The 27,989-nt window shown below is 43.5% G+C and overlaps 1 protein-coding gene and 3 non-coding genes across 10 annotated transcripts; all 4 read left to right on the top strand.

Annotated features, from left to right (window-relative positions):
* Positions 1-118: 118 nt before the first annotated feature.
* Positions 119-27,810, top strand: LOC143151283 (uncharacterized). 7 transcript variants are annotated; one of them, XM_076320268.1, is made up of 17 exons: positions 119-486; positions 17,495-17,642; positions 18,053-18,407; positions 18,478-18,818; positions 21,201-21,456; positions 21,929-22,175; positions 22,295-22,469; positions 22,799-22,936; positions 23,015-23,329; positions 23,440-23,675; positions 23,754-23,883; positions 23,979-25,064; positions 25,135-25,187; positions 25,265-26,156; positions 26,241-26,642; positions 26,725-27,064; positions 27,487-27,810. In XM_076320268.1, the coding sequence occupies exons 6-17, from the start codon at positions 21,988-21,990 to the stop codon at positions 27,489-27,491; spliced, it is 3,960 nt and encodes a 1,319-aa protein (XP_076176383.1). In that variant the 5' UTR covers positions 119-486; positions 17,495-17,642; positions 18,053-18,407; positions 18,478-18,818; positions 21,201-21,456; positions 21,929-21,987; the 3' UTR covers positions 27,492-27,810. The 7 variants fall into 7 exon arrangements, with proteins under 7 accessions (XP_076176383.1, XP_076176382.1, XP_076176377.1 ...); XM_076320267.1 differs by having other exon boundaries at positions 26,725-27,060; XM_076320262.1 differs by having other exon boundaries at positions 26,725-27,810.
* Positions 20,034-20,105, top strand: Trnag-ucc (transfer RNA glycine (anticodon UCC)). Its single transcript has one exon. It is a non-coding gene; the product is annotated as a tRNA-Gly (tRNA).
* Trnag-ucc (transfer RNA glycine (anticodon UCC)) lies at positions 20,199-20,270 on the top strand. The gene has a single exon. It is a non-coding gene; the product is annotated as a tRNA-Gly (tRNA).
* Positions 20,363-20,434, top strand: Trnag-ucc (transfer RNA glycine (anticodon UCC)). The gene has a single exon. It is a non-coding gene; the product is annotated as a tRNA-Gly (tRNA).
* Positions 27,811-27,989: the final 179 nt, after the last annotated feature.

Genomic DNA, 27,989 nt, shown 5'->3' on the forward strand with positions numbered 1-27,989 from the left:
ACATCTGTCGCTGGCATAATGCGCGCGATATCGTGCGTACATCACTCGTTGCATAATGCATGGGACGTGTGCCCGCGCGTTATTGCGGCGGAAATAGTGCCGCGGAAAATGGAAAAGCCGAAGCCGAAGCCGGAGTCTCGCGTTCGCTGCGCAACATCGGTGTCGTTGTTGCTTCTCTGTCGCTTACCGTTGTCGTTCCCGGTCGACCTCGGTCTCCGCGCGCGCGAAATGCATCTGTTGCACTCGCGCTCTGTCTCGCGACGGTCCGTCTACCGGCGATAATTTATCGCTCGTCGAAACGGTGCATCGCGGACGACGAAACGGACCGCGCATCCACCGAAACGAGTCGAACGTCCGCGCGTGGAAGATATCCGAGAATGGTGACGATGATTCAGTTCGAACCGTAGGGAGTTCGAAGATTGATTAACGGGACGTCGCGGGGACAGGAGGGGTTTCGGTGCACTGGTTTCCAGCGGAAGCGTGCGCGTAAGTAACACGAGAAAACGCAACAATTAGAGTTTCCGAATGTTCCGAGCGACGATTAGGGAGTTGGTAGGTTAAACAGGATTTCGGTGCTCGCGTATCCAAGTAATGTTAAAAAACGCAAAAATTGTACCTTACGAAAATTGTAACTTGGAACGTATCGCTATGAAAATTAATCCAACAGCGTTCCTTGGTTGCAAGTACAGCGAAATGTTTGCAAGTACGGGATATATCTCTGTCGTTGCGTTTCGAGACACGCGAATACGCTTGGAACCGAATTTCCAATTCGTCGATGGACAACCGATACGAAAGATTGTCCTCGGTTCGGCGATTAGATGGTACTTTGCATTCGGGGATAAGGAACGGGCACGACCGTCGAGAAATTCGACTCACCATGCAAATCATTCCCGAAGAGCGTCCCATATAAATATTCGACAATTTGCATTTTCCTCCGGCGGCAACCGTAGTACCGTCCGGGCCATTTCCAAGATGGATGCCGCCACTTTGCGAGATATACGCCGAAAGTTTTACTGCCCACTAAATTTCAACTAGCTTCTCTAGGTAGGTAGGTACACACGTATATACATATATATATACATGTATATATATATATATTCTTCTGTATACATATGTATATATATATATATTCTTCTATATACACAAGTATATACATATATAAATATATACGAGACGCGAAAATAAGAGTAATACGACACTTGTTGCTCCCGGTTCGAAAAAGCCCTCGTTTCTGGCATCGGCTCAAGACGCTCGGTGGATATTGCGCGATCGAGGCTAATCCCTAAATCTTGTCGGGCAGTTTGAATATTCCTCGAGCAGTACCGGTCGCGACGGTGGTCGATCGATTTTTATACCGTTCCCGATTCAACGCGCCAGGAAGTCGCGTTCGTAATGCGATCCATACGGCCGTAAACGGCAACAATTAAAAATATTTTTATACCGGGCTCGTGTCCGCCGGTCGTTGGATCGTAAGAGCCTTTTTTCTCTCGTCCCGCCTCGCTTCGCTTCGCCTCACCTCGCAGTTTCGCCCGGACAATATATCCCCGGAACGAATCGAGGCGATTTTATTGGCTTTCAGCGTTATATAGGAAGCCATAACGACTCGATTAAGCGGGACAGTCGGTGATTGCCGGTATAATTTGCCGAACAAATCGCGTCGCCGTAATCCTAGCCTCGTCCGACCGGCTGTATCGATCATTCTGATTTAGCGATCACCCGCCATCACCGGTGTCCGTCGATGCCGCGTTTTGTGCGTTATCGCGACAGAGCCCCGACGCGCGACGTACACCTGCGCGCCTCGTCGCGTCGCGTCGCATAGCGTCGCGTCGCATTTCGTCCCGTCTCGTCTCGTCTCGTCAAGTCTCGTTCCGTCTCGTCTCGTCTCGTCTCTCTTTCCATCGGAATCGAATTAACGATGGTATCGAGCGCCGGCGACAAGTGGACGAAATTATAGTTATATCCCCGAATTTCGTTAACCAAGAGCGAACCGGTACCGAGGGCTAAAACGCGCAAATACTGTTTTTCCGTTTATTAGAAGCCCGATACGATTATGAAGCCTCGATACACGGCTAACGAGCGATATATCGTTTATTTCCGTTCGCGTTCGGGCCAGACTGGCATTCGTATTAATTCGCTTTTTAATTAAATGAATTCGACTGGGAGGAGACGGCCGGGATACCGGGACGGCCGGGTGCAACGGGTATAATAGAGGCGTATATTGTCCGACGGGTATCCGCGTATACCGATGGGTGCGGGCGCATTTTAATTACGTCCCTAAATTATTCTAATTACTGGAAACGTCGATAAGTGCGCGCGCCGGGATCGATTTCGCCGTTTCGAAAGCTTGGATTCGTTATTTTTCATCGACGGTCTTCGCCATACCCGCCCACCGCCCCCACCAACGGGGCGGAACGATCCAGCTCGTTTCTCGTTGATGCAATTTTCGTAGTTTATAGTCGTTGATCGACGTGCCCGGTCTCTTCCTCGCTTGCGTTCTTCGATCGAGGGGTGGGGGAACAAAAAAAAAATGAAACAAAGTAAACGGGAAAACGAAAAAGAGAAAAGGAGAAAAACGAAAGCGTACGCGAACCGACGAGCAACCGAAGAGACGAGGCAACGACGAAGGGCGATGGTGACGGTGCTAGCTATGGTGCTGGTGATGCTGGTGGTGGTGGCGGTAGCGGCGGTGGTGGTATCCATCGCCAGCCGATGCCTCGATTACTTCGCAATGGTGCAATCAACGCCGAGTGATCTTTATTTTCAACGCTAGGCCCGCCCTCCGATACCGTCGAACGGCCAGGTACTACAATTTCGCGCAAACGAGACAATACCGCCGCGGAGGTTCGTTACAACAGGGTGTGATTGTCGTCCCATCAAAGTGGACAGTTTACAGATGGATTGGAAGGCCGCTGGAAGCCCTCCGCCACCACCCCCAACCCGTTCTCTCGCCTGCGGATGGCACTTTTGCACCCGCAGGGGGCGCAACTTCCCTCGATTGTTTCACCGAATTTCAGACGGTATTCATCCGAACGTCCCTGAATGGCTCGCCGTGATTAATTACCGTGGGCTTCGCGCATCGCGCGCTTACCAGCTTCGTGCAGCTCGAGCCGTAATTATTGGACGCATCGGGTCGTTTCGCGTCCATTCGATTCTCGCGAACGATCGTCTTATCCCGTATCGAAGAAGAAAACTTGGGACGAAACTAACGAAAATCTTGAGAATGATTACTTCGAAGATTTCTCGTCCACTCTTTTAACATTAACCGCTATTAACCGTTGCGTAGATATTTCTCAATATTTTTAAATACACACTGTCGAGTATTGTACTCCATTTCCGGGTGATGGTAGTGTCGTCCGATATTTTTTTTTATTTCGTACTCTACTCTTCCTCCCTTCGTAAATCGCAAGCAAACACTAAAGAAACTAAAAAAAATCTACTCACGTTCGAAAGACAATCCCGACCCCCCGTAAATTGATCGTATTGTCTCGCGTACCACGAGACAATTTCATCAAAGATAAGTTACTTTATCCGCGAACCTAACGAAATCACGGTTCGCGTTAGACGGTATCGATAGAGCCAGGTTGACGGAAGGAATCGACATCCTTCCCGTGGTATATCCACTTTCGTTCCGTTCGAGCGTAGGATCTCGTCCCAGGGTCGACCGCGAACCAGGCCGTTACAACACCGAACGGTGATGCACTCTCCTGCTCGTTCCTCGGCCCGTCGCTTTTTCTCTTTCGTTTGCCGCAATTACTCAGGTGTAATTGCGTTCCGACCCCCGTGCACGCGCGTGCGAAAAAAAAAACAAGGGAACAACGGTTGCTCGCACACGCCCACGTGCACAACCCGGAGACGACGCGCGCGCCGATTCGATGGAAAGCCAGGCCCGATGGACCGATGTAACGCTGCAACGGGCAGGCATTTGCCAGTTTCCCTTCCTGTGTGTCTCCACCCTCGATTCAATTCAATGCCACTCAATCAGTCAATGTAACGCGCATGCAGCCGCATACCGGTGTACCGCGTTTCGCAATGAAACGGCCGCTGTTTCGACCGGTACTTCGCTGTTAAGTGTCCCCCTTGTAACCGGACCGGTAGCGATCGCTTCGCTCGCTCTCGCCGCTCGCTGTCCATCAAAATATCACGCGAATATGGCACGTGCGCGGCAGATCCGCGTCTCTCGCACCGCTTTTACACAGATTTTATTTTTCAGTTACACTTCGTTGTTTATTCACGGACAGCCGTCCCCGGGGGTTCGAGTTTCGCCCTGTCCGCGAGCGTCGCGTTACCCGACGCCGCTTCATGGAAATTACGACCGTCCGAATTCGTTTTTTTTTCTTTCTTTTTTTTTTTTTTGTTTTTTTCTCGATGCTTCCGCACGTAACGTTGTAAACGGGCACGGACGATGCCATTATTACCCGACGCTGTCGGGAAACATTTTTTCAGCAACGAGATCGCTCTAGCGACGACTCTCCCTCCTACCGCGACGCGCGCGGAAACGGTGCGCGCACTTTGCACTCGTTGTAAACGGTGAAATTTTAATTTCTAATTTCGCGTCGCTCGCGCGAGCGTGATGCATCGCGGGTATAATTAACCGACGCGTATCGTTGGAATTCGGTGGCAGGAAGGGAACGAGGAGGAGTTGAAAAAAAAAGAAAAAAAAGGAAAAAGAAGAACGCGGATGTAACGAGAACAGACGCTGCAAGTTCACCGCGAGCGGAATGTAAAATTTAGGAGCACTTCCCTTGTAACCGGGGTGGAGGAGGACGAGTACCGTGCTTCGTTCCCGTGTTTTTCTTTCCCGTTTCTGGCTCGGTTTTGCCTCGTTATTATCGTGGAATTCTCCACGGTACGAAACTTTTCTCTTCGTACGTACCTGTTGTTGTCCTTTGTAAGTGGATGGCACGGCTCGCGTCCTTGGTAAGGAATCATTTTTAAACATCCGCCTGGAAAGCTGCCTGGAGGCTGTTCGCGGAACTTGGACGCAACTTCGTTCCCGTTGGTTGTAATTCCGGTATCGAGACACCGGGGCTTCGAGGACCTGGACGCGAGAAAGTCGTATCTCGTGAAAAACGACTCGCGGAAGGTTCACGTGCACGGTCGGTGATCGTTTTACCTCGTTCCATCGGCTTTCCATCCGTCAACCGAATTTGGACAGGCTTCGGTCTCGTCTTGAATGCAATTCCAGTATCGCGGACCCGGACGCGGAATGGTCGAGTATCGCGAAAACCAGCTCGAAGATGGTGGTTCGCTGGTATCGTTGGAGATCGTTTCAGCTCGTTCCGTTCGCTTTCTATCGGTCCGCGTTGTTCCGTTACAACGGCGATAAAGCGAAATCACTCGTCCGTGAGGTATTCGTCGGGTCTGGAACGCAAGAGTACGAATTACAAAGGCTCGTTTACAAACGATCGAGTAGACTCGGTACGCTCGTAGCACACGGGTATCCGCAATTTCATCGTTTTAATAGACGACGCTCGCCCGTAATTTCACTGTACCGAGATTTCGCGGATCATCGTGTTCCATACGGCGGTCCGTGTAACGGCCTTTGTTTTCCACGAAGAAAGCTCAGGGTCTCGACGAGATCACGACCCGTGGCGGATTCATAATCCCGGCGAATGACTTAACTAAACGCACCCGCAGACCAGAGAACGCTCCGTATCGAATCGCGAACCCCCGTTCGAGTGCGCGTCATCTCGACTCTCGCCGGGAGAGAAGTTATACTCCCATCTATATTCCATGATGCAATCTATGTTGGCCCCGAGTTCTGCGGTTCGAGCGTCCATATACCTCGTAAACCACTCGGAAAGTCCCTCGATGGTGCGCGTTTCTCAGCCATCGAGTGTACGCGTTACGCCGTCCTCGATTCTCGCCGGACCATCGACGAAATCGCGAGAGAGAAAGAGAAATGGATAGACAGAGAGAGAGTAAACGAGAATACGGAGGGATCGTTCGAACGGGAAAATCGTCAGAAGTTTACATACGAATGTCCGATTTCGGTGAAACGCTCCCACCGGGGTAAGCCGAAGGGACACCCGAATACGCAGACGACTGAAAGTGACGTGCTATCGTACCGGTTGCCCCGCTAATTATCCCTGTCAATTAGGTAAATCAGGGGTGGGACGCGCCTAATGCCAGGGTCCCCAAAATCCTGACGAGTCTCGACTCGCTGTTCTCGAGCGGCGGTACCGAACAAAGCCCGAAGAGACGAAAACAGGGTGTCGCTCGCGCTTATCACCGAATCACGAGACCCGGAATTACAACGAACGATGCAACGCCGTACGACCAGATGGTGGTTCAATTTTTTCGTTCCACGGTCCCTTTTCCTCGTTGAGTTACGATCGTTCGGGTCGGAGAGACAATGTAACGAGTATTGTCGTTCCCTTTTCAATTTTCTTTTTCCTTTTGAACGTTTCGAAAGAAACACGGTCGGTCGAAACGCGACAAAGAGCCAACGAGAGGATGGTTCTTTTTTTTTTCGGTCGGTTGTACGAGGTCTAATTGCGGTCGATGTCGCGACAAATATCGTTCCGCAACCCTTGGCCAATATCGTACGTCAACCGGGGCGTCGCGGTGGTTGGTACTCGTTTAGCGATACTTCCTATGCTAATTATACCAATTAGCATAGCGACGGTATAACGTCGCGAGAGAGGACCGTGAGTTCCAGGGAACGTCCGTTTCCTCGTAAATTCGTCGATAGTTCGTCCCCTGGTCCCCACGGTGCGTGGAAGTTCGCAGAGGAATTTACATGCGTGCTCCCCAGCCACGGTGTACACGTGTACTGTGTATACGTGTGCGCGCGTACTGGTACGCGTAACCAGCTCTCTGTCGCGCATGCACCGCGTCAAGCAGAACCGTTCGGACACGGGATTAACATAAAAGGAAGAGTCAATATCGTAAACAATCTTCGTTACAATGGACCGAGCGGTGCCGACGATAAATTCGTCGATACGAGACGGGGAAAGGTGGAGAACCGAGGGAACTGGGACGCGAGCGGGGAAGCTCGGGAATTGCAACGAGGGCGCCGATTGGCCGTACAGGGAACAGAGAAGGAAACGCGAACGGAGAGAGACGACTTTTCGTCGATATCATAAACCACCGTTCGGGGGTTGAAACTTCCCTCCCGGCGAAACGGAGACAGGGGTGGAACGAGCGAGAGAGAAAAAGATTGAGTGACAGGACGGGTTCGACTGGCTCGTAAATTCGTCGATATGCAAAGCAGATTCTCTTCGACCGTTTCCTCTACACCTCTTCCTCGTCGTTCCGAGCCGAGCCTGCTCGCGCTTCTTTCCTTTCTTTTCATCTCGGTGTTTCTTCTTTTTCTTTTCTTTTTTTTTCTTTTCTTTTCTTTTTAGCTCTCGACGACGTATAAATTCGTAGAACGGAAACACAATGCCGCGAGCGATCACTCGAAACCACCGAACGGTCTCTCTTTGGCGGTGATGGTAACTCGCGAGAGAGACGATCTCTCTTTCCAGGATTAAAATCGACGGTAGACTTTGACTCCGGTCAGAGGTTACGCAATAACGTGTTCGTGAATTTACGTTTTCTTACGTAATCTGTTCTCTGGGTCGTGTACTCGTTCGTTTTCACGGAAATGGCGAGAACTATTGCGCGGAGATGGATCCGTTCGCGAAAGGAAACTGTTGCGAGTACACGTGGATACGTTCCACCGTGTACGTATCATTTTGAAGAGTTTCAACGATCGTGCGCGCGTAATTTCGAAGAATTTCAACGATCGTGTACCCCTATCGCGGTGTCCCAGTTTATCCTGGAAAAAATCTGTAAGATCGCGAAAACTTCGAAGCAAGCAAAGTTCACTGTTAGAGAACTTACCGATATCGTTAACGGCGCAACGATGCAATCAATCCCCAGTTTCCATCGTATCGAAAAATCATCGCGTTCCGTCGTATCGAAACACAACGAAACGCGTATTACAATTTAATACGCGATATCAATTATTCCCTCGTGAAACGGTCTGTAATTGAAAATGAAATCCGTTGAAACGCAACTGTTCAATGACATGCAGCGTGTCTGACGGATACGCCGGCGGCAAGTTGAAACTCGCGTTGTCGGTAAAAATCCTCGATTCTCCGTGAATAACATTTTTTCGTTTCGCGCTAATTTCTTCTAAATTGCGCGACGCGGATTTTTAACGTTCGCTCATCGGGAAAATAAAATTCCGCCCGGGACAATAAACCGGGAAGCGGAGCGTTTTTAAATATTTCATAAAATTCTACGCGGCGTACGCGAGCAAGCCGGTGATAAAACGGTAAAAATCGTCGGAAGTCGGTAAAACGGTTTTATTACAGCCCGCCGGGGGTTATCGCATTATTTTTACATTACTCGGGTCGGGATCGTTTCGAGAGCGGTACGGATACTCGTCGAGTACGCTCGGTTCGAAGATACGGGGAATGGTGGGGGAACCGACGACAGGGACCTCGTTGAAAGATTTTTCGGACAGTTGCAACGCCGAGATGCTTTGTATTCGTACGGTCGATCGGTTACTCGCGGGATCCCCGGTAACGGTTCTCGGGGGCGTATTTGTATTTCAACTTTACGCCGTGATTATGGTTAAGTTAAAGTTTAAACTGGCGTATCATTCAGGATAATGCGGGATAAAATCGCGTCGGACGATCAGTCGGTAACCCCGAAGACTCTTTCGAACGAGGTAGTTTGGGGGAGGCGTGGAAAGGGGCGGGATTGCAAAGTCTTCGCGGTATTACGCGAATTTTACGATCCGGGACTTAGTTTGCATATCAATGGGTTATATATTCGGGTTCGAGTCTTAACCGTGGAACGTTTTTCGAAAAAGGAGCGCAACGCCGGCGACGAGGTCGTCGTCGTCTTCTTCGTCGTCGTCGTCGTCGTCGTCGTCGTCGGGAAATTGGGACGCGTCGGGAGCGTCGTCGCACGAACTTTTCATATACGCGCATGTACTTTATTGATAACGCTTATCGTGCTCCTTCCACCGCGGATCTCGGTGCTCCGCGACTGCGTAAACTTTACGGAACGGAATACTCTCGCAAACGGAACCGGCTTTATTTCCCTCCGTTCGTGGAAGATTCTATTTTCCTCGGCGAGATTTCATCGAATATGTTTTAAAATTACCCGCCCCCGCGATAGATCGCTTCCGGGACAGGGAGATAAAAGTGACGCGCGACGACGCGACGCGGCCCGGAGATAACCGGGGAGAAAAAACTAAAACATAGAAGGGACGAAAGTTCGGTGATCGGGAGGCGAATTTCGTTGCGCAAATCCGCGGAAAAGTTTCTCGTTCGGGGTAATGAAAAGTTACACCACCCCCCGCTCCGCAACGTTGTTTAACGACCTCGGTTTTATCCGTAAGAGCGTCCCCGAACGAGAAACCACCTCGCGCCCCCTTCCGTCGCGCAGGAATATTTTATTTAACGAAGCCCTAATATAAATATCGAAGATTAATCGAGTCATAATGCGCTCGTTCCCGGATGATAAACTACCCTCGTTCCGATAACAGCCGAGTCACTGTCCATCAATATTACGCGCGTACCTCCCCTTCGTCCTCCCCGAGAGTCGAACTCACTTTGCCCTGACACGAATGAATTTGACGAGAAAAGTAAGTTATCTACTTTCCTCGTTTCTCGACGTTCTTCCATCCTCGAATGGAAATTTCTTTTAAACGCGATTACGTCCACGAAACTCATTAACCCGCTATCGTTCGTTCTTCGACATCGATGCGGTCTACGATCGGTTGGAAATCGATAACGTACGTTCCTGTTTCTATTTCTAGATTCGGTTCGTCGATTTCACCGATATTTACTCCCGTTTGTATTTCAAACCTTTCGTATTTTATCTCTCGAAACGACCAGTTCTCCGTATCTTTATTTTCGAATTTTTAAATTCGATATCGACCGTTTACGCATCGGCCACTGCTCGGGGAAATATCCATCGGGGCGATATTTCGGAAGTTGTATCCTCCCGGTCGTTTCACGGAAGAAAAGAGAAGTACGTTAGAGTACACGATACGGAGTTAATGCACGAGGCAGCCGTCACGCGCCAATAGCACGGACCAAGGAACGACAAAGAGGAAATACGTCGAAAGGAACGGAACAAAAGGGCGGAGAGAGGGAGGCAGAAGAAAATAAAGTTGCACGGTTCATAAACAATTCCATATGGTCTCGGGCGTTCGTCGAGCGGCACTTACGACGGTGATCGCGCTTCTTCCTAGTTTCCTCGATATCGTCTCCACTTTACTCTCTCCATTTCCGGGACGGTGGCTCGCAGGCAGCGTTTATGCCTTCGTATTTTTCCTTCGGTTATGCCGTCGAGATTGTTATATACTTTGGTCCGCGATTACGGCACCGCCCACGGTAGCGCGCGGTAGGAAAAACGCGACGAAAAAGAAGGATCCATAACCATTACCGCGTCCTAAAAGGTCCAGTTTCGTGGCGGATCGACACGCGGTACGTATTCCCTCGGTCGCGATATCGACGAAAATCTCGGCGAGGGTGATTCGGTATACCGCGTACGACGATCGGTCGTCGAAACCGGAGCATTTCTTTAACGCGGAATCGCCATCGCGAAACAAAGACGTGGTTCGTTCCGTTCGAATTTATAGTCGTAATTTTTCTCTCCGATAACGAGGATCGTATACTCGCCGGGTCTTAATGAAATAAAGGGCGCACGATCGCGGCGTTATTTCCTACCGGCATCTTTACAAGCGGCGCTGAAGGCGCGGTGGAATAAAAATAAATTAAGTACCGGTTCATCGCCTCGCAATCGAAGCGATCGTATGCCTCGTCGAAGTTCCAACTCGGTCGACCGAGCCGGCGGAGGCGATTTTACAGCTCGAGCTTTTCCCTCCTGGCGGATTGACCATTTGACCATTAATTCCAATCACACGGTCCGGTGACTTTTAATTACCAATAAAATCCCCGAACGATGCCTGATGAGGGAAAAATTACCAGAGCACGTTCACCGTTCACCCTCGGGTTAGATTGATTCCTCTTTCTTTTTTCTTTTTTCTCTCTCTATCTCTCTCTCTCCGCTTTCTTTCTCTACTCTTCTCTTCTTCTCCTTGCTCTCTCCTCTCTCGTTCTTCCCGGGCATTTTCACCCCCCGTGGCACACGATCGGAGACTAAACGGCCCCGTCGTCGCGACGACGCACCACGCGCAGAACTCGGCCGGAACGAGCGAGGATGCCGCGCGCGTACGCCCCCCGGAAATGAGCAAAGCGAAAAAACGTGTTTGTAGCCCGGGCTAAAGTGTCAGGGGCCTTGTGTCGGATGAGCAATTGAATAAAGTGGAGGCGTCAATACGTGACGGCAGTCGGATATGGTTCGGTCGAGGAGAAACCCTCGAGACGCTATCGATTCGATTTCTGTGTGTACACAAACGTTTTCTGTTCGGGCGAACGGGACACGGAACGGTTACAGGACGTTTCTCGAGGTACGATACATCGGGTACGAATGTATCGCAAATTTGTTTCACCGGAAGAAAGAGAATCCGATTTTTCGAACGGTCCCCGAATCGTTCCTTTTTCGACGATCACGGTTTCGAGGGGATCGATTTAAACGGCACTACCGGCGCCACGGACGCGGAGTGCAATGTATATTTACGCAGCAGGTAATCTTCGAGACTTCGTTTACGTCGTTTCTGTAACGCGTCCCGTCGATGAATCGTACAAATATCATTACGCGCCACGAACCGTGCAGCTTGTTTACACGGTGCCAGTTTTTTCTTTTTTCTTTTTTCTCTCTCTCTCTCTTTCTCGCAACTGCAACGATTCCCGCGCCGACACGCGTTCCAACGTTTCCGGTTTCGCCGCCGCTACTCGCTGGATGTTAACGACTCTCGCATGTATATGCAAGCAAGCGGCAGCTGTACTTCCTAGACTACGGAAGCTCGCCGATATACCCGTGCCTCGGCGTTCAAGGTTAATTATAATTACGTACGAGTTAATCGTAACGCGGTGAAACTCGTTTTCATCGTCGGCCCGTAAATAGCTCGACAAGTAGGGGAACGGCCACACGGACGGCACCGGCAGAAAGTACTCATTTACCGACGCCAATTCCCCTTCGAGTCACCTGGTTGCGTCGAGAGAAACCAACGGACGCGCCTCGATATCTCGTTCCTCGTTTACCGCGTCCGTGGAACCGTACGCTCGGATCATCTTCCGCCCCGAGCTTCTTTCTCGTCCCCGTGGACGACCAAAGTGAGTCCCGGGGACCGTCGACGGGCCGCGGGAATTTCTCGACGGGTCATCGACGCGACTCGGGTGGTCCCGGTTCGTTTTCTCGAAAAAGACCGATCACAATTTTCGCGACGCTCTACGCGCTTTCGCAACGACGAAATTGTTACATTTTACTCGTCGCGACTCGTGAGCATCCCGAACCACCGGAACTACTACGAGCAATCCCTGTTTCCTTCTTTTTTCAACGTGTTAAATTAAATACTTAAATACGTCCGTTACTGGAATATTAAATTCGAAACTTTCCTCTCGAAGTTTCTCTTCGAAAAATCACTTTCGCGCATTTTTGGAGCACGAGTGCTCGCACGCGACTGTTCGTCTCTCGATCGCTCCGAACACCGATCGTTCATATCTCTTGTTCACGGGGACTTTACATCTCGAACCGGTGTTTACGAACTCTCGAACGATAAAACACACCCCCGTGTAGTTACTCGCGCTTCCAGGAAGCCCTGGCGAGGAGACTCGTAGAAGCACCGACGATGGATACTCGACATCGAGTTCGCGACGTACGAACGATCGGCTCCCGCGTTAACAGGATTTTCACGTTTCATCGGTCAAGTAGACCGTTCCATTCGTTGCCACACCGTGGACGAATTATTCCCGTGTACTGGTTTTCGTCCGTTCGCCACCGTAGAGACAAACCCCCGGGAGTAAATCGTTGAAAATCGTTTCGGTTTCTCGGTCACCCCTCGTATCCGCGGACGCGTCGACGACTCCCGCGTTCTCCGAGTTATTTCAATAAAGCAAATGGAATAGGCTACGCGGAGGTGGTGTATATCTTCCCATAGAATGGCGAGGAGAGCCGATCGACGTTCAGGGGGACCTGGCGGGCTATGATGGAGCCGTCAGTACATCGTGATCCACGCATCATCAACATTGACGACCTCCGTCCGCTTTTTGGCCCCTCCGGAGGAGGCGGAGGACCCTTTCCCGTTCTCGGGGCCATTGCGCCGGTTTACGAGCCAGCGGGGATCTGTCTCTCTTTCTGGCCCTTCTCTCGGCTACCGGTGCCGCTCTGTACGTCGCTCGTCTTCGTTCACGACCTCCTCGAAAACGTCGAACGGTTTCGGGGACGATCGTGACGTCACCGAGCAAATCACCCTTCACGCCTTGTTAGCCGGTGCCAACGTACCGTTTTACGGTTTCGCTCTGCGCCGCCTGCGAATTGCCAATTGTTAATTAGCATTCTCGCGGAAGAAGGACCGGTAGGGGTGTAGGGTGTCTAGTCGAGAATGCCCGCCGGGTGATTTACACGGTGAAGTTGACAACCGTAGGAACGTACATCCGCCTCCGTCCACCGTGGACACCGTCGAGCGCGTGCCGCGGTAATTGCATTAATCGCGCATAATTCGACAGGGACATCGAGACGTTCGCTTCCCGATGTCTACACCGTCACGCTACGGAGACGGTGATCTTCCAAGAGTCTTGTTAACCCTTTCGTTGTACCGGTTCTCTTCGGTCGAAGCTCGAACGTGCAACAAAATGGTCACATTGCGCGCGATCGATGTTTACGAAATGTTACTTTTGTAATGATTTTTGGAGAAAAAGCTCGATCGATGTTTACGTACAGAGAAGTTACTTTTGCAATCATTTTTAGAGAAGAAACGTATAAGTTGACGTTTAAGTTCGAAACGGTCGCTCTCGCAACGATCTTTCGAGAAAAGGAATACTGAGAAAGTTTCTTTTGCAATGATTTTTTGAGAAGAGAACTTTGCAGCGTATCGATTGTAAGAAAAATTGCGAGGAGTAAATGTACAGAGGACCGACTATAGTCTCTCGTCGTACGTAAGTAACGTCTCGAACGACTACAATCTAGAGAGACAAGGTAAGATCGTTGAAAAATAACGGATCGAATTTTTCTCGAGTTCCTCCGAGATCGCGACTACCCTTAAGATTTTAAGTCCCCGAAGATCCTCGATGAATTCGATAATGGAATACATCCCCTAAAAGCCCCGACGTGTCTGCGAAAACGTTGAAACGTTCACCGAGGCACGTGGACCGAACGAGATGAAAAATCGCGGAAAAAGTTGAAACCGTGTACACACTCCGTTACAAAGTTTTAAACCGAGCTTATCGACGATACGGTACAGGTAAGAGCAGAGCAGGACGATATTTATCCAATCAACACCGATACGGAGCGTCGTGACGATGTCATCAATATTCCATTTGCCGTGATAAAGCATCGGGACGAACGTGCAACCGCATTAAACGGTTCGCGCGTAAAAAGCGAAAGCTCGAAAGAGCGAGGAAGGAGTTATTCCTCGGTAAATTAATAATTCATCGACAATTAGAGCTCCGCAGGTGGTCGGTATAAAATGCAAGGCAGCATATGTTTGCCCCGGTGAATCATAGTGGAATTAGCATAACTAACGCTCCACGGGATCATTAGCATATTCGTGTCGATAGGCGTACACGTATAGGGATCTCGCATGTCAGCCGCTCGTCGTGTACTTCTGCCGGGGCGCCCCGAAATGATCGTGGCCAGGAAACATCGTTTTTCCTGCATTTACCGCGGCCACTTTGCATCTAATTTCCTGCACCTCGTGCTCGCTCGTCAAATTCGACGTCGTTTTCCGGCTCCTCTTTTCGCCTGGTCGCGACCGCACCGATCGTGACGCGTTACCGCGAAATACCGATCGTTCGTCCGAACGAACTGGAGGGAAAAACAAACGACGTCAAGGCCCGTTGTAACTGCAATTTTTTCGTCGTTCGATTTACCGGTGTAACGTCATCGATTACGGTCGAACGGACCCGACGAGTTTACCGGGTACTCTCGACGCGTGTGTTTCAGCAAAGTAGTAAATCGGCGTGGCCGTCGAATCGAACCGGCCGGGATTTAATTACCAAATTCTGAATATCGGCACGTCGGTCGAACGTACGGCGCGTAGCTAGATCCCGCGGGGCATAGCCGTCCGAGCGACCGAACAATCGGGGCTTTAATCGTTCTCCCGGCGCTGTCGATTTCGCGGAACGTGGAACGTGGAACGCGCGAGAGAAATGACTGCGAGCTATGCTACGCGCGAGAGACGCGCGATTCGCAAACCCCGCGAAACGTCCGACCGGACGAACGTGCGTGCATATCGGAGAAGCCGAGCTCCCGATACGACGCGACGAAACCCGGCCTCCATACAACAGAGTGCATGCGTAATTAATGAAACCAATAAACCCGTGCCGGTGGAAATTCGTTAAATTTAATTGGACGCAAGTAATCGCGGTCGAAAGAAAGGGGTCGGATGCGAGCGAGGGACGGGAATCGTACGCGATCGAAAACTCGACGATCGATTCGCGCGCTAGGACGAAGAAAAATCGGAGAATCGTAACGGAACGAACCCGCGGAGTTTTGGAAACCACGTACGGGTTCGTGAATTGCACGGAACCGGATTCTGCCGGCGTGAAAAGTATCGTGGTCGTACGAGTCGAGAGAAACTGTTCGAGAGATCGAACTGTATTCTCTGGAGCGCGTAGAATTCTAGATCGTTGATTCTGCACTTAACTTTTTCATTGGAAAATACATTAGAAAAGGTGTGCCTCGAGAAAATCATCCGTATGGCAACAGTGCAGCCGTCGAATAGTCGAGATTGTAACTCGACATTGGAGTCGCAAGAAATGCAATGTCGAGTCACACTCGACGTAAGAGTGCCAAGGGTTAAAGGGCCGCGTTACGGGACAACAGGAATAAAATCTCGAGGACGTTTCAACGAGAAGGAATACGTGCTTATTTCCCGATATCGAGCCGATGGGAAGCACTCGCTCGACGATGAACCCCCTAAATCGTCCTTTCGTTTCGTAAATGTCGACGTATTATACTTACGGCTCGTAAAATTTCGTTATATTTCGGTCGCGCGTTATTAATTAATCGTCGATTTATGAGTGCGTACCGGTGATCCCATTAAATTAAATTGGCATCGCGGCGACGATGCTAATCCGAGCGTGGAATATCCACGCGATAGGACGATAACGCGCGAGAGCCCGCGTATGAATACGACGCGTTCGCGATCGAGCCGCGGGTACGGTATCGGTGATCGTAAATTTTTGAATTAATGCCGCATTAAGGACGTCGGAGGCACGCGCGCGCGCACGAGCGAGCACACTCTCTCTCTATATATCGATCGAGAACGAAACGCAGGAACACTGGCCCGGGAACGAGGCTCGCGCGTGTGCGTCGGCATTAATCTGCTTCGCGAGTAACAACGTTTTACGCCGAGCGGGCCTCCCAGGAACGAGCTCCGTCGGTGCGGCAGAGTCGTTCGGAATTCAGTCGACACTGAAATATCGCATTTCCAACTAAATCTGGCCGAATCTAATTTTACGGGGCCCATGTGCATTAGCGGATTAATGCACTCTATTCCTGGTGGACCGAGCGATGAGGTGTATTTGCATGGCATTATACTTGTGCCGCCTTCCCCACCCCTTATCCGGCTCTTCAATCCCATCTCTAATTATACGTGTAGCACCATTATCTGTCCTCTTGTGCACGTGATAATCATATTACTATCCTATCAACGTTATTGCCATTCCTGGTCGCATACCACGATCGCACTATTTGAAGTGTTTAGACTAGTGCCGATCGATCAACCCCTAAGAGGTTCGAATTTACCCTGCCGCGCGCCGATCGCCCCAGGGCTCTCGAGAGACGAAACGGGACCGAGAGACGTGGCTCTGGAGATCGGACGATCACCGAATCGTCCCCTCGACGCATCGTGTGTCCCGTTTCTACCTTGCGACGATGTTCGTACGATTCGCGTTACTTTCGCGCGAGTGAGCGTGCGCGATTCTTCGCGAGAGGTGAACGGTACACCGATACGCGAACAAACAACGACGAGGATCCGCGAGTCTTTGGAACTGGCGTTTCCAAAGTTTCGAGACTTTCGCGAAACCGGTGCGCGAAAAGCCAGAACGTGTAGATACGGTGGAAAAGTTCCGAGTAATCTCGCGTCGTCGGTACGGGACATAAATTCGCGTGCGAGAAAAGGAAGAAACCCGGAACTCGGACACCGGCTCGGCTGGAAACTCCGTCGTTTGATCGTCGGCAGTTAGAGCCGCCCCCGAGGGGCGAGGGAGGCAAATAATCGGGCCCGCGTAGGTAATTCTTCCTCGAACAATACGAATCGTGTTTGCGCCTGCACCAGAGCAACCGGTGCGTCCGCGTGGTGTACACACGGTCCCGTACACGCGATATGCAAATCCACGGGTAAACGCAACGCGCCTCGTAACCAGTGAATCACGCACGGGACTGCTCTTTTTACAACACGAGGTCCTTTTAATTAAAGAACCGCGGGATCTCAACGCCTGGGTTAATTGTACCGCGATACGGGATCGTTACGAACAACGAGGCACAGTTCGGAGCTTGAGAAACATCCCGCGAAACATCTCGCGAGTAGAATCGAGAGACGATTGTTCAAAGGAACTGCTTTAAAGGTAAGAGATCTCTGTATTTTCTAAGAGTGTTTTCGATTCTTTACGCTACCGACAACGTTTAAGTTGTACGTATACATTCTGTTTCGATCGAAGATTTTTATTTATTTCAAAACCTCGCGCGATTATACGAATACAGTATTGGTCGAAAACACTCGTAAAGTAGAGACAACGACGCTATCGCAAATCGGCAGTCTCGTCAAACGCCGTGTATACGAACGTCTGCTTTTGTCTCGTAAACGTCAGTCGAGTCACGGATGTAAAGCACACGTAATCGAATTTCGTAAAGCAGTACAACGAAGGTGCTCGGTGAAAAGAGGAAACTCTGCAAAGCTTCTTTTTTTCTATTTAAAAGAATTTTAAATAGAAATCTTGTTTCGAGTATTACTAGAAAAGAATAATCATTTTTCTAGTATTAAAGGGCAACGAGTAAAGGACAAGGTTGCATAAATCGTCGAATATTCCAAGTATTTCGGTGGTCACGATCGAAGAAAATAATTCCAGACTGTTTCGTTACCTGTACGGTTCGATGAGAGATACTTTACGCGTCACTTTCGCCCCTTTCCTGCAGCCTGGCACACGAATTCGGATTGTTATTGTAATCGTTACCGTGAATCGTTTCGCGCTGGTGTTTCTCCATTTAATTAGGAACGTAGCACCTTTACGACCGTACGCTCGATCGATTTCTCCGCAGTTGGTACTTGCGTATCGGATACCGGGAAAATGGCACAGTTGCTCGCAACAGTGAATCCACGACAAATTAATCGGGCAAGTAACCAATGCACGGCTAATGCGGGCTGAGCGCCAAATGCTGTTTCTAACGTAATCGAATTTGCAGCTTGTCTCGCATGCATCGGCTACAACGAGGGCTCGCTCACCTATACGTGTCAACGTCGAATAGCCGACTGTACTAATCAAATAATTCATTTCCGCAATCTCGTATCGCTGACAATAACGACTCCGGTTACGGTGGGCGGCCGGGATTATTCAAGAATAATTTAATCTTTCAACGGGCAGGTGTCGATTCGATGGAATTTGACGCCACGATGTGTGCACGCGGTCGAAAATATTGTTCAAACTTTATCCGTGTGATATTGTTCCGTACGACAATGAAACGATCCAAGGATGCTCGTTTGGAGAGAGTTGGGCTCTTCTTATCGATTCGTAAGAGGCGAAATTGTGAGTAATTTAAAATTTTGTTCTCCTATTCGTCGAGAAAGATACTTTTGCCACTCGTGCGAACTTAATTTCGAATTAACGAATTTAAACTTTTATCGTTGTTTTATTTACGCGAGTTTGAGTATCTTTCTAACGTGTTTCTTTATTACACTGAATTATTGGTTATTTGAATGTAAATTTAACAAAGAACCGTTCGTTTTTCTTACTCTCGCGAACGAGAACGTGTATTTCTTTAACCGCGAGACGAGCAAAACTTGGAGAAACGATTCCGCGAATAACATCTTCCATTGAATACGTCGGTAGTTAACGATACAACGATTCAACATTGTAAATCTACTTCGATGTATCTCGTCCTGGAAAAGTTTCGTCCGCGCAACGTGTAATGAATGCGTATTTTGTAAAGTCGACGAGCAGTTGCGCTCGTACGACTAAAGAGATTTTGTACACCGGGTACTAGGGAGGTTTCAAACTTTTTTCATTTTTACGGATAAAGCATAGTTTGCTCCGAGCTTTAAGAACAAAATGCATCGTTTTGTAAGGATAATGCTGTTTAATTGGTGAACAGGAAACAATGCTTCACGTGTGCTTGTTAAGTACTTATACATTCGATCGCGTTTTTTATCGTGCACGAAAATTGAACGAAAACAATTTTATCGATAATATTTGTTTCCTTGGTAACCTGCACGTTTTAATTACGAAAAAAACGTAAATAAATAATTTGCGCGTGTAAATAACTCTTTTATAAAACAATGGAGAGCAGCGAAAACAACCAACAGAACTTCAGTTATTTATAAAACGTTTAACTATTTCTTAATTTGAAATTAATTAACAATTTATAATGTACGAATAACGTGGTAAAATATTTCATATTCAATCTGTATTCGCGTCTCTGATATTAAATATTTTAGAAGATTCATCCGTCCTCGTGCGAGACAGTGAGAATGGATGGAATTTATTGTTATAATATATTTTCAGATCGAAACTGTTTATTTTAATTATTACCGCAAATAGCACTGTAATCTTATTTCGTTCTAAATCAAGAATATTAATTTTATATACTAAAATAGTAAAGAGATACCCCACGAGTCTTGTAATACATACAATTGGATGTTTGGTAGTGTATATGTACTTGACAGTATATTTGTTCATAGAATATACAATTTTTCTATTGTAGTGGCGACCTCACGTGTGTTCACGAGAAAGTAATTCTCAACTGCGATGGTGGTGTAATGGTCAGCATAGTTGCCTTCCAAGCAGTTGATCCGGGTTCGATTCCCGGCCATCGCAGGGGTTTATTTTTCCTCATAGAATTCATACTTTTAATTCTCGAATAATCAATATCATCTTTCTATTGCCGTATAGACAATTTGGATTTCAACTGCGATGGTGGTGTAATGGTCAGCATAGTTGCCTTCCAAGCAGTTGATCCGGGTTCGATTCCCGGCCATCGCAGTGTTTATTTTTCTTCTTAGAATTCATACTTTTAATCCTCGAGAAATCGATATTTTCCCTTTGTTGCCGTATAGACTATTTGAATCTCAACTGCGATGGTGGTGTAATGGTCAGCATAGTTGCCTTCCAAGCAGTTGATCCGGGTTCGATTCCCGGCCATCGCAGTGGTTTATTTTTTTTTCTTTTAATAAACTTTATTAAAAATATATCATTTAGACCATTATTTTTATACTACAAGTATTGAATCCATCGAATGTACCGACTGAAAAATTATTGATATGTAAATGTTTCTGTAAAAAATAAGATTTTCAATATTGAAAATCAAACCTGTTCTCCTTTTGAATGAGAACTAGGTATTTTTGCTTCTTTTTCTTAAATTTTTTATTGTATAACTATATAACATTTGTTTGTTGAAACTGCAATAAAGATCGGATAAACTTGTCACATTTTCTGTTGAAGTTTAGTGGTCCAAATTTAAGCATCTCTAGGTTATAAACACTATCTTCTCATTGATATTAAACATAATATACTTATCTTAAAAGTGTCTATAGAAATTCAAGTATTAACGTAGTTTAACAGCCTTTTTCAATATTTAACTAGGAAAATTTGTAAATATTTGTAAAAAATAATAATTAAAAACCTGATCCAAGATCAAATATTCTAGCCACTAAATCATATCGGATTTGTAATGTATAAAATATATAGTTATATTTGTGAATAATTTAAAAAAATTAAAACTAAAAGTTGACTTTGCAATAAATATTTTGATATTAATTTATTTTACATTCGTAACACATTTACATAAATTTCCCTAACTTTCCATATATTACATATTTTCTTTCTTAAAACATACATTTAACAACGTTAATCTATTTTAATGATTTCTTTTGTTGTGTATATGAATAAATTCGTAATTATTTCTTGATTTAGAAGACACGTTTTAAAAAGAACTATAAAAAGGCGGGAAAATAGTGACATACGATAGTGGCAGCCAATCAACTACGAGTTGAGACCAGTCTTGGCAACAATGACAACGGCGTTGTCGAGTCAGACACGCGGTACTAGTGTCAGTTTATTTCTTGGTGTGATGTGATATCTTATCGTTGAATGGTAGATCAATTAATCAGTTTTCAAACAAAGGCCTCGTAAAACGTAGACACATACCTTTAGTACCAGTGTCGATAGCGTAAGTTCTGCATAGAGCGCTTCATTCAATTAAATTTTCAAATGACCATGAGACCTATATTCGAACTTTGTTTCGGAGTCATTGACCGCAGTACTCGTGTACAGTATAAAAGTAATACCTTGTCTCTAAAACGCATTTAAGTAAGAATTATTATAATATACATTTGCAACGGAAAAATCAATGGAGAAATTCATTCAAAATTATTGCAAGACAACACTCTCGTATACATTTGTTTAAAGTAGTATTCCAAGTTTATTTGTTCTTACAATTTTGTATGACTTTCATTAATTATTTGGAAAATGAAATAAAAGCATGGCTTTCGTTTATATTAACTTTTCTGCCGATATTCACTTGACACGTGATGCTTAGAATGCTATATTTAGTTACAAGAGACAGTATTGTCTATATTTGAACAGTACTTCAGAACTTTTTTTCTTGAAATAATAGTCAGTAATAAGTAACTTTTTTACAGATAACCTTATTAAAATATATATAACAGAAACATAAGATACGAATATAAACATTACAAAGATGCATAAATCACATCAAAATATCCTTGAAAGTCTGCGAAGAAATATAATTGCTGATATGGATGTGTATAATGGTATTATACAACCATTAAAATCTGATTATATATTAAATGACGAACACATAGAGAAGATTCAGACTGGATGTTCTAAACAAGAGAGAGCTGGAATTTTATTAGATATACTTCCAAGGTATAAATTTTAAACATTATAATGTATCTTAAGATAATCTTTGTCTATTTTCTTCTTTGGCAATAAACATTCCTTTTAAGTGTAATTTGAATAGATTATAGTTCAAAGTATTGTTTTAGTCGAGGTCCATTTGCATTTGAGAGTTTTCGCGAGGCTTTACGGCATCATTACGAATGGCTTAGTGAACAAATGGATAAATGGGAAGAAAATGAAAAAAGTATAAATGATACACAACACGTTGTTTCACCTATCCTTCCTCCAATTTCACCATTGACTGTGATTAGAGAACAAAAGGTATGAAAATATGGTTGGTGTATAAATTATTGCATGTTTCTTAATGTTTGTATAGAATCATAGTCCAAATAGGTATTTACCGTTGCACTACTATTGAGTGATAATACCTTTTATAATATAAAACATTTTTGTTAATATTTTATAATTTTGAAGGAAGTATCTGAGAATAAATATTGATTGATAAATATTATTTGTTATATTATATGCATGCTTGTGGAAATGAATCACGTAAATCTAAAAAGAAGTTGGTAAATGTTTATTACACTCTTAACCTTTATTAATTGTATATAAGTCTTACATAAAATTAAGTTAACGTTTCATGTTTACAGATGAAAGACTTAAAATCTTACCTAATGCAATTAAATCCAAATGGATATGTTGTACTTCATGGAATGAAAGGGTTTGGTAAATCATGCTTAACAGCTAGTACAATGAAAGATACAAAATTTGTAGGAAACTTCTTTTATGTAAGTTTTTATAAAATAATTGTCTATTTGTATAAAAAATTGAATAGCAATATGGAAAATTTATTTCACCTTTTTCAGGGTGAAGTATATTGGATCAAATTCGGGTACAAACGTCCAATTGATGAGGAAATCATAATTCAATTAAACAGACTTTATCATCTTGTTAAAAATTTAGAAATATTACCAGAATCATTAAAACCAGAGCCTTTAAAAGATTCATTGATTCATTTCTTGAAACATCATTTTAATAAAGAAAAACATTGTAATGCCTTATTAATTTTAGATGATGTTTACGATAGTAAAATAATCGAAGCATTTGATTTTGAATGCAAAACATTAGTAATTACTGCTAATCGTGATGTCATATGGGGAAAAAGCATTTCTGTATTTGAGGTAATTTATTTATTCTTAGTATATATGTTTGTATTCATACTACAAGTATTTGGAGTATTTTGTGAAATTTATATTCTTAATTAACATAAAAAAGGAAAACGTTTTTGTAGTTGCTTGATGGCTTCACTGAAGCTGAAACTTTAGGTCTTTTTGCTAAAGTGTTGGATACAAAAGTGGATGAACTTCCTTTGGAAGCAAAACAAATTCATTATGAATGTAAAGGAATGCCTTTATTAATAGCTATGTTTTCCGCTCAGTTTGAGGAATTTAAACATGACATGAAATTACGTCCAGATAGATGGAAATATTATTTGAATTCATTGATAAATAAGGATGAAAACAATCGGTAATAACATCAATGTATAAGTATTCTGACTAAATATATTTCAATATAACTTTGTATAATTTATATGTTATCTTTCAGTGTAATTAAAATATTTCTAGACAAACAAAAAGCAATTTTTAACATGTGTATAGAACAATTACCTATTGAAATGAGAAAACGTTATGAAGAATTGGTCATATTTAGAGAAGATGTGAATATAACCCCACAGGTAAAATAGTATGACTTCTAAACTCTTATTACATGAATTTACATCAATGTACTTAAAATATTACTATTTATTTTTGCATTTTGTTTAATTCATAGACATTGGAAATTCTTTGGGGAGGATGCCCGTTTCAAGTTGAAGAAATGATGCTAGATTTATGCCATAAATCTCTTGCAGCCAAACAGTGGAACAATGAATTACATAGTTACATCTATGGTGTTCATGATTTATTACTTCTCCACCTTCGAAACAAATTTTCACAAAAGGAATTAGTAGAAATGCATAAATCATTAATTGAAAAATATCGTAAATACTGCAATGGTGATTTTTCAAAACTTCCGGCTGACAATTATAGTTATTCATATATTGGATATCACTTAGAACAAGCACAATTGTACGATGAATTTCCTAATATATATTTAAATTTTGATTTTATCCAAGCAACAATAATTCACAGTGGCTTAACTAATTTGTTGATCGATCTGGACAACTACAGAAAATATATTACTAAGAATAATGGTCCAATATATAAAGCATATTTTACCGACTTAAAGAGATTTTTAGATGAACAAGCAAGCATTATAGTAAAACATAGGCATAAAAAGTGTTTAGATATAGTACAGATTGCTATGAATCATCCTTATGAAGGCTATGTCAAAGATACGGCCATTAAACTTGCAAGAGAAAGATCTAAACATTTGTATGTGTTCCATAATAAAAAGTTGGGACAAATGGATATACCATGGAGTGAAGAAATTTCAACAGAAATTCGTACATCGTGCTTCGCATGTGATCCAGAGTTAATTTTAATTGGAAATGGAATGGGTGAAATATTTTTATGGGATAGTGTTTATAAAAAGAAAAAAGTTTTCTATGGGCATGATAAAAATTGTAGCATAAAAAAGATTCTCACATCTACTGAAGGCGATTGTTTTTTATCATTAGATGATCATGGTATAGTGAAATTGTTTAGGCTCTCTGATGATGAAAATTACGACCAAAATCATATTGCTCTACTAAGTCCAAGACAAAAGCAATCTTTCTGGAGTGGAATATTTGCGAGTACACTTCCTCACGATGACAGCTCCATAGTGTTTTCTGTGGATGGCGAAATTATACTGGACATGACATTTACACATGACAACAATTATGTTGCAGCTTGTACAAATAGAGGGACGATAAAGGTATACAAAAATTAATCTTTTATCGGTATATTTTAATTGGATAAAGTAAATACAGTACTTTCTGTTTCAGATTTGGAATCGTTATGGGAGAATAGTATCGCAGCATAGCCATAATCCACAGAGGTTTGCATTTTTAAGTTTTTTTTGTATATTATGTAGTATTAGCAATGTTAAACATGATGTCTTTAAAATTGTTACAGTAATAGTTGTCTTAAAAGTGTAACATTTTCTATGGAAAGTAACTTACTTCATCTAATGGATGAAACACATGGTGGTTTAATAACATACTGTAGATGTGGTACAGAATATAAATATTTGTCACAGTACAATTCAGGCTTACAAAAGAAGAAAATTATCTTCTTTCGTGATATCCCGGAACAAAATAATTCCTTATTTATTGTTACTGAAGACAAAGCTGTGTATATAACATGGTTTAGATCAAACAATGATCATATGCACAGTTACAATAAAGAAGTAAGAGCAAGTATTGAGAACAGAAAGATCGTTTATGTTTGCGCTACCATAACGTACGATGGTCAATACTTAGTTTTGGCTGATTCTAGTGGTTTTATAAATGTATGGAATGTAAATACTGGAACACAACCAATAGCCACTTATAAATGTCGTACTTCTTCTTTAGATACATACTGGTTAAAAGAAGAAGGATTTCATATTATTTGTGGTTGTGAAAACCAATTACTTCATAAATGGAAATTTCCAGTAGAAGGATTTTCTAAATCAATAAGAAAACCATTATTTGATGCTTCAGTTCAGCAGTTTGGTAAACCAGATACTGTTATTACAGAAACTCCTTCAAATACTATTGTCACATTAGTTGGTGATGAAATAATCGCAGAATCTAAACCAATTGATGGAAAAATAAATAATTTAATTCTTTCATCTGATAGAAAGAAAATACTTTTTGTTACGAATAAAGCAAATTCTAATGAACGTACTGTCGCATTATTTGATATAGAAAAGAAGGAGACCATGCCTATACTAAATATTTTACAAAACATAGAATTAATACAAATTCTAAACATTCAAAACAGCAATATAGTTGTTTGCAGGGGGATAGATGATAATTTAAGGGTAAGTTCATGGAAATTTATTACATCATTAATTATAATGTCTTAATAATAGTTCTCTACTATGTATACATTTTATTACTCACAGGTATGGCAGAACAAAGAATTAACATACTTGATTGAAAGTGCAGGATATATTATTTCAATTCATGAAGTAAATGAAAAACATGTACTAACAGTAACCCGAAATGGTATAATAACACTTTGGAATATTAATGGTACAAATTGGTTACGAATAGACAGAATAACCATTAGCTCAAACATACTCACTACTTTCAGTTGTTTAAGTTATTGGAAAACTATTCTAGCAGTGTTAACTGAAATTAGCGATGTAATTTTATATAAACTGCAAGAAGCTACAATAACATCATCAGTGTGTAACAAAATTACTGAATATTTTAGAAAAAAATATGAACAAAAACTAACGTGTTGTGAAATTTCACCAAAAGATCAATATTTAGCTATTGGTTTTGTAAGTGGAGATGTTTCTGTAAGTTCTGTTTATAAATTTATTATTTATATAACTATATGAAAACTACTAGTAAGTTTGTCACGTCATCATTTACTTCCAGATTATTGATATATCGATGCAGGAAGAAATACATAAACTATGTTTTCATACAACTTCTGTTACTCAACTATATTGGGCACCCTCTGTGATCGACGCTCCAGTTTTACTCTCCGTAAATTCTGATGAAGTGGTGTGGTGGAATGTTGCTTTGGCTATGCATATACATAAACAAAAAAAAAGACTCAGAGGCAAAATCAATCGTAGTTCAAGTTCTCCTTCTATTTGTAAAAGTGCAAATGTCAGATTGCATATGTCCACTAGTTACAGTGCAAACTCAAGTATATACAATGCACAACATCAATTGGAAGGTGACACTACCACGAATGGTGTACATAATGTAAGTAAGTATTGGAAATTTATTGAAGGTAAAGATCCACAACAGCCAGCATTGTTAGCTATTGTTGAATTACCATCTAATTTTCTTGCAAAAGTATGCATATCTACCGATTTTACAAAGTTTCTTACTGTTGACATACATGGCTCCATTAGTACATTTACTTTATGTGGATATGATTAACTATGACTGCTATAATTATGTATTAAATCTTGTTATTGTAAAGGTGCAATATCCGTAAACATTATCAAGAACATGAAATGCCTCTTATAAAATTTTTACTTTTAAGTTAGCAAAAATGATACATTGAGATTTACCAATGGTAGATATGACTACTATTACATCGAAATAAAACATTTCATGGATAGGGAAGTACAATGTAGATAAAATGAATGATGCTAATAAGCTGATGACTTTTATGCCAATTAGGTTAAAGAATAAGTGAATTTTCGTACAACTTAAATCGACTGATGCTCAAGACTATAGATGAGAAATACGTAAACTTGTTTACAGTAATCCTATCTTTACTGCCACTTGCATTTACCAGAAAATAAATAGATCTCTTATTTTTACATATCTTTACATGTGCATAAAACCTTTCACAAACAACTTACATTTTTGACTGCTCCTTTTACACTATACTTTAAAAACCAAGATTTTTTCAAAGATTTTGGAAATCATTGCTCTACATGTTCTAAGATATTTGTGCCATTAACAAATATTTTTAATTGTGGCAAGTTGCTAAATGTAATCCGTGCATTTTACTCTACTTATTGTTTGTACAAATGTTCTTTTATTTACATTAAATAATCATATTTTAATTATAGTGTAATAACATATGAGATATGTATATATACATATGTATAGACTATAAAATTGTTTCATAAATATTATTGCAATATAAAATAGATATAGTTGTAAATACTAAATGA

Source organism: Ptiloglossa arizonensis, chromosome 9 (assembly GCF_051014685.1).
Source record: "Ptiloglossa arizonensis isolate GNS036 chromosome 9, iyPtiAriz1_principal, whole genome shotgun sequence".
NCBI lineage: Eukaryota > Metazoa > Arthropoda > Insecta > Hymenoptera > Colletidae > Ptiloglossa > Ptiloglossa arizonensis.

Coding starts and splice junctions, on each gene's coding strand:
- LOC143151283 (XM_076320262.1), top strand. CDS start 21,988: ATGCATAAATCACATCAAAATATCCTTGAAAGTCTGCGAAGAAATATA. Junction 22,470..22,798: donor CTGTGATTAGAGAACAAAAG/GTATGAAAATAT, acceptor TCATGTTTACAG/ATGAAAGACTTAAAATCTTA. Junction 23,330..23,439: donor AAAGCATTTCTGTATTTGAG/GTAATTTATTTA, acceptor ACGTTTTTGTAG/TTGCTTGATGGCTTCACTGA.